Below are 7,356 nucleotides of genomic sequence, written 5' to 3'. Positions count from 1 at the left end.
CTTCTTCAGGTCTTTTTTCAGTGAATTTAGTGCAAATGAAATGTACCAAATTACTGCACTTCTGTGTCCCTCAAGCACATCCAGCAAACAGTGCAAAAATATCCAACTCCACTGATGTGCCATGAAGATGGCCTGGGAAAAACATTTTTTGGTGAGGTTGACAAGATAGCTCAGTCTCCATGCCCATTCCAGCATGGACTTCTCAGCTGAGACTGCCAACTACGATGTTGGTCAGGATGGTAATTCTTATAATGTGGAAACCTGTCTACCAGGAATTGGACTGAAACCACTAAATCCATTTTATCTAGGCAACTGAAAAGCTATTAAAATCTTGAGGCGTCAGCAGCAAGATACCACTGATTATATAGAGAAACCAAAACTAACTTATTTTTTCCTCAACTCAAAGGAGAGCTTCACCTTTAGAACAAAACCCTACAATGGAATGGAATGGAACAATTCTTAACAATCCAGTATGGTTTAGAAGTACATGACCACTCTGTCATACGCTTTGTGTTATTTTAAAAATAAATGTCTCAACCTAGCAAAAATGAAAGAACTACAACCAACTAAAGAAACTGATGTGGGAAAAACTGTTAATAGCCTACTCTTTTTCAGAATGGCACTGAACATTTCCCTCTGTCTGGAAAATCATGATTTTATATATTGTTTAGGAGGTGGTAGGAGGGGGGAGTAAATATTTGCAACACTCAATTTTCAGGTCTAAAAAACCAAACAATTGTTTAAATTTGTCTTTACCAAGACTACATGTTTAACAATTTTCATCTAAGAATTGGACATTTTCTGCAGAAGCTCTTATCTTTTCCTAAGTTATACAAATGATTATTCATATTCTAATTCGCATAATTAAAGGTGCATGCTGTTATATGTAACTAATCAGTACAATCTTTTTCATCAATGTTCAGATTTTGTTACCCTAATAGGGTAATTACTTAAAAGTTTAACGACATCATGGTACTTCTTGCTACATGTTCTTTGTAAAAGCATGCAGAGAAATTCAATTCTTATCGTGGCATGAAAATCCACCGTGTTGATTTGACAGGACTGTCTTTTGGCAAATTAGAAGGGGCCTATTGTAGTGGTGTGAAATGAAACAAAAATTAGAGGATCTCAGTAGGCTTTTTATGCTTTGAGGTAGAAAAAAGAACATTTCTTCAATCTAGTTTACAGAGGAAGGAGCTGACTGGGATTGCTATGGCAATGGGAAAAATATCACCAGAAATATCTAACAAGGTTCAATTTCAGTGCCACCTTGATGTTTTGGAAGGTCTCTCAGAGGATGCTGCAGAAGGATTTGCCACACAACTTTGACCAAAGTTAATAGAAGCTATGATACTAAATCCATGGACGATGCATCCAAAATCTAATCTCTTGTCTTTGTCAAATATAAGTGAAAATAAAGGCACTGGAGCCTGACCATGGGCATAATAGCTTTGATGAGCCCAAGTGGCCAGGAAAATACTTCTTTAAAGAATTCTAAAAGGAATTTGCAGGGTCAAAAGCAGCTTTTCATTATTTTTTACCAATTCTGTTGAAAAACAGACTGCTATCCCAGTATGGGATCATCAACTGGAGCTTTCAAATGAATGATATAGTAACCACCTGGCTACATGAGACAATACAAACATTGGTTTTTCGCGTGTGTATTCACAAAAAGCTGAAATTGTAGCCACATAAAGTAGGATTTTATTGAAGATGTCTAATGCAGATTGCAAAGACAAACAGTCAAGTAATGCCTGTCAGACAAGTGGTATGATTTAAATGACTGGCCTCAAGCCAAATACCAATCCTCTTCTATTTGAAATGAAAAGCCCCTTCTGACTATTTGAGTTGCTGTGTGAATCAGCCACAGGAAATAATGAATTGATAATTAAACAAGTGAGATATTTATACCTCTTGAGTATGCACAATTAATCTCTATTATTTTTGGCTTATCTAGCCTAGTCATGAGTAGTTCCTCTGAGGTCACACTATGAAGGCCACCTGACCCAGGAGGATATATCTGTAGGCAAATAAAAAGAAGCTACCTAAAATTCCTGGTTCTTTAGTTTATAACTAACCCACATCTGAATATTCTTACTCATGGCTCAGATGTATAGGAGTGCTTAGTGCACTTTAATGAAGAGGCTAATGTCCACTGGTAGCTCCAATTACTCAGAATAATCACACAAATTGTGTTTTTGTTGGCTTTCAAACTTCAGTCAGTAAATCAAGTTACAGCCATCCCAGTGCATTGATGGGACCCTCTCCCCAAACTGATGAACATGAAGAAGAGACGTACCTGGCTGGTGTTCACATATGACCCATAGGGTTGGTAGTTTCACTAAGCCCAGTGTGGCTTCCTGGGTGTGGTGTTGGTGGCTCTGCCGATACGGCAGAAACTTTTTCTTCTTCCCTTCTCTTAAGGCAGGCTGCTTTGGGGTTTAGGTTCCTCTCTGTCACAGGAGAGAAAACAGCCCTTAACATCCTATGCACTGCTACCAAGAGTGGGCATTAGCATATTCACAATAGACCATGGTACTGAAGAAATCTATCCATTTTGCACAGCTTCTGTTTCTGATTTTTGAAGATATTTAGGCTGCTGAAGATTCAGACAAGTGCCAAATTGAATTTTCAAAAGTGCCTATTCATTTTAATAGGATTTAACCACCTACGTGCTTTTGAAAATTCCAATGGGCACCAATCTATTTTGAGGTGCCTCAACACCTTTGAAAATGTGACCCTTTGTTGCCACAGAAATTTGCTAAACTGGAAACCAAAGAAAATGCACTTTGGAGTTTTCAATTTCCTTAAACGCAAACCAATGAGATTCTGCCCCTGTGCTGAAGTCAGGGCAGTGAGGATGACATCATTCAACTTGCTGGACAATAACCATGTTATACTGCCTTTTTGCTGGCCCTCAGCAACACGTAGAGCAAAGGCAGTTGAATTGGCTGTAGTGGTGCTCCTCATCCTCTTTGCATAGTCCTCAAACTACCCACAGTGGGCCACTCAGTTTTCAGAAGCCTGTTAGCATTGTTAGGCGACAGCAATGTATTCCTCCCCACAAAACTTCCCACGTAACTCTGGCAAGTCATACTCAGTTCCTTACTTACTATCTCTGCAAAATGGGCCTGGGCACACTTCCGCTAAGCCAGGAGAATGTTTGGATGGTCATCTAGGGTGACGAGTAATTTTACTATATTTCCTTTCTCTTTAGAATGTCAGCCTTTGCTGGTTTGTACCTGGCAAAAATATTCACGCTTGTCGTGTTTTTTCGGAATAAGCTTCCATGACAGAGAACTTGGTCTAGTTTTTAAATCATGGCTATTTTTTAAACATGTTACTTTTCCTGTTCTTGAAAACTGCCTCTTCCATGAGCCAAAATAAAATTTAAAAAAACCTAGATGTTTTAAATTTTGTGGTATAATACAATACCATTGGACAAAGGGACACAGAATTATTAGATGCAGTCACTTAAAAAAAAAAAAAAAGAGTAATTTTAAATGTCAGACCACTACCGAATTTAATTAACATTTTCAGATAATATTTTAGTTGTCAATGAAATTTAACCAAAAATCTGAAATGTGAGGATTTCCCTCTCTCTCCTTGGGGTCTTGAGTAATAATAAAAAAGTCAGGTTTTTTTTTTTTGGTAGAACCAAGGATACAATTGAAGAAATTACAAGCATTTAATAATATGCCAACCTGCAGACCCAGCACTGGAACCCTTATCACCTTGCTCCATACTTACTGACTCTACCACTTGAGCTACTTGAAGAACTCTGATGACTATCAGCTACAGAAATACCCTCTTGTTATTTATAATTAAAAATGTGACAGTTGCGGTCAGCGTGCACACACGGTGTCTATTCTGCTTCAGCTTTGGCAAAAATCTCCCAAGAGCAACAATGAGCAGGATTGGGCCCCAAATTGTTGAGAGCAAAATTTGTTAACAACTTTGCTTAAGTACAACCCTTTTTTTTCTAGAAATATAGCTGGTCTGTGAGTTTCAAGGACGCTCACCTAAGTAGAAGCTTTGAGGGGTAATGGCAAACTATTATTTAGCTGCTGGGAGACAAAAATATATTAGGCCAAACTCAGAGTTTCAAAACAGTGTAGTTTTAATTTTAAACAGGGTGACCAGATGTCCCGATTTTACAGGGACAGTCCTGATTTTTGGGTCTTTTTCTTATACAGGATCCTATTACCCCTCCACCCCCATTCTGATTTTTCACACTTGCTGTCTGGTCACCCTAATTTTAAATTGACCTATAACTCAAAAAAATTGTTTGATGAATTTTCTTCCTCTTTTATAGAAATAATCTCTGTTGCCTTCATAGAAAATATAATGATTTTCCAAGCCAAAGTTGCAAAGGGGCTGAAACAGGACTTCATATTGAAAGCTGGCTGCAACCTTAATTCTAGAGACACTATTGCCTCGCCATAATAACTGTTCATCCAGTGTTCTCTGAAGGGAACTTAATTCCATTAAAAGCTGTATCAACAAAACTATGCCTAAAAGTAAGATGTCAAATGTTTGACACAAAGTACTTATGCTCAGTGTCATTATTCACGCTGTCACTTCTAACACATATTCTTTCAGTGATTGTTTTGATATACCATGCAAAATACCACTGAAGGTGAAAGTAAAAATGAGGTGTAAGTTGCCAATATAAGCTGCAGAATACACTAGGTGTCATTTAGAGATATGACACGCTAAGCAAACACGAATGTTGACATCGTCCACACCTGCAAGACATTTACACTCAGATTGGAAATGCATCCGATGAGAAATACAATAAAGGACAGTTGTTCAGCCAGCCCAAAGGGAGAAAAAATGAGAACGCTCACCCAATTCTCTTAGGCATCAACCTCACAAGGGAGACAGGTGGCTCAGATGTCTGTTTCATCATTTCTTTGACATAAATGTAAAAGGAGCTTAGACATTAAGGTCAACAGTAGCTCCATTAACATAGGAGAATGGAAGTGTTATCAAGGACTATGTTTATTTTTCAACATGACCTCTAGAAGGGGCATCTAAAGGATGCCACAGATGTGTATTTGTTGATAAGAATTAAGAAAAATGTACATTGCAGAGACAGAAGTAAAAGAAAACCAAGTATATTTCTCTAGTTGTTTTCCTTAAAGTCACATCAATTTATAAAGAACTCCTCACTTTCTCGCCTCCTTGTAGTGCATGTTATTTCCTTTTTTAAAAAAAAACACGTGAATTGTGAAAGACAGAGGAAAGGAGGACATGTGAAAAATAAATTATGGAATTATTTTTTTTTAATATTTTCTTGTATAAAGTATGCAATAAGTAGCTACACCATTACTCATAGTAATATATATTGTAATTTAAACTTAATTAAATCCAATCAAACTTACTTGCCTCTTATAGAAATGTGTAGGACTAACCTTAAATTACAGACCTTTTCTTTTTGCTAAAATTTCCATACTGTTAAATGAGCATATGTTGCAAATCAAAGCAGGACATTCCTCAATCTTTTCCTTAATGAGTCTACTCTGGATGCATAATGAGAGATGGCTAATTGCAAAGGAGCAAACACAGGATCAAAGGATCCTAAACCTATTTTATTTTGAACATGCCCTTGCTTTTCCCAAAGTATGTTAACATTTTTACATGAAGGCAAATATGTTTCTAATAAATTGTACGTCTGGTTAGTTGCTGTGTATGTTAGAAGAAAAAATGCAAATGAAAAACATGATGCATGCAGTAAAGGGGACTGCAAACTGTTACATGAGTAAAACAACCCCCTAGCTGTTACAGCACAGTGCTGGTAGCCTACTAACCTCTGACTTGTTGCTCTAGACTGAGGATGACTGCCACAGCCTGGTGAAGAATAAGCAGTTTTGTTTGTGGTTTTTCACTCTTCAGGTGAAGCTGACACATACGGCCAAGTTCTTTAAATGCCTCATTAATATCTCGTACACGCAAGCGTTCTCTAGCGTTATTTGCCATTCTCCTCTCTTTCTCTCTTTCTATCTTCTGTTCTGGGTTTAAGTCTTCATCTTCATTAGTACTGCTGAAAAAAACCCCAGGGAAAATAAAAGTTTGATAGATATTTTGAAGGTCAGGATCCATTTTAACAACAGGTATAAACATCACAAGTGTGTTTGGCAAATGTCATGGCTAAAATATCCATGTTAGATCAGAATTCCTATTTGACTCATTTTATGCTCATATATCCATTTAACTGTGAAAGCATATAAATGGTCTCATCTGAAAAAGAAAAGTGATGGTTTCAAATTGGCACATATACACAAGCAAACTGATACAAATATATATATTGCTGCTGCCATTCTTGCCACCTTCAGATTTCCCTGAAAATATGCATCTCGTTGGCTTTTACGTAGCTAGTTCATACTGAATTAAGTAAAAATCATATGTACAGTGCCCATATATAGCACACTATTTCCAAGAATAATGTAGGAATACACTGCACCCTTGGCGAAGCAATGGTACATATAACAAACTTGCTGCCTACTCATTGGTTGGTGGACTTCCCAAATTCAGAGTTTCCCAACCATCATTTCAGGGATGCATAAAGCATCTGTAATAGATTTTGACGCTTTCCAACATCTCAACTGCATTCAAAAATCATACAAATAATTTTCAACTTAATAAATTCATACATTTATGAAAAATATGATTCTTTCCTATTAAACATTTATTTGTGCAGTTTTCAAAAACTTTCCCTTTTTTATCATCCATTGCAGATCTAGTGGAAGTTTTGCAGCTAAGGACTTCTTTATCACTCCACTCCAAACTGTGATAACTATATAGCTGCACACTGTAGAGAGGACTACGATTAACTTTAAAACTGTGTAAAAATAAGATTTCAAAATCTTCTGCTGATTCCTCTGTGCATTATTGAAATGCCAATGTGTAAAAATACCATGTTCTGCCTATTGATATATGCACATTAAGTCAACATTTTAAAACACAAGCTTATTAATATAGGACAAAAAGGAAGCTTTGAGACTGAATCTAAAGTTACCAATGGTTTACAAGCTCTCGCTGCTATTGGTAAGGACACAATATGCAAAACAGCCTGTGCTTTAAAAAGAAGCAGAGTAGAGTCCTTTGCTGGCATACCAAGATCATACCTCGTTCTTCCTCTAGATGAAACTTTAATATCCTTTTGGGAGGATTCATCATCTGATTTCATGTCATCAGATGAGGGAGGTTCGTGTATATTTTCATCCTTCTCCTTATGTTCTGACTTGATTTCTGCTGGACCTATGGCCACAGACTGGCTCTGCAAGCCACCTGACAATGCTGCAAACAAACACAGCTCAGTATAAATTATAGTCAGGAGAACAGCCCCCCTTC

The 7,356-nt window shown here is 37.2% G+C and overlaps 1 protein-coding gene across 8 annotated transcripts in view; it reads right to left on the bottom strand.

The window, feature by feature from the left end:
- TCF12 (transcription factor 12) overlaps positions 1-7,356 on the bottom strand; it is a 308,920-nt gene that overhangs the window by 2,508 nt on the left and 299,056 nt on the right. For 5 of the 8 annotated variants that reach the window (XM_054041495.1, XM_054041496.1, XM_054041501.1 and 2 more), the window contains 3 exons: positions 7,131-7,302; positions 5,814-6,043; positions 2,300-2,453 (listed from right to left, as the gene is read on the bottom strand). In XM_054041495.1, the coding sequence (XP_053897470.1) occupies positions 2,311-2,453; positions 5,814-6,043; positions 7,131-7,302 (545 nt within the window). In that variant the 3' untranslated portion in view covers positions 2,300-2,310. Of the gene's footprint in view, positions 1-2,299; positions 2,454-5,813; positions 6,047-7,130; positions 7,303-7,356 lie in introns of all 8 variants that reach the window. The other 3 variants (XM_054041494.1, XM_054041497.1, XM_054041499.1) reach the window with 1 other exon arrangement.

This window comes from Malaclemys terrapin, chromosome 10 (genome assembly GCF_027887155.1).
Source record: "Malaclemys terrapin pileata isolate rMalTer1 chromosome 10, rMalTer1.hap1, whole genome shotgun sequence".
NCBI classification, from domain to species: domain Eukaryota; kingdom Metazoa; phylum Chordata; order Testudines; family Emydidae; genus Malaclemys; species Malaclemys terrapin.
This window is presented reverse-complemented; position numbering and strand designations above follow the sequence as displayed.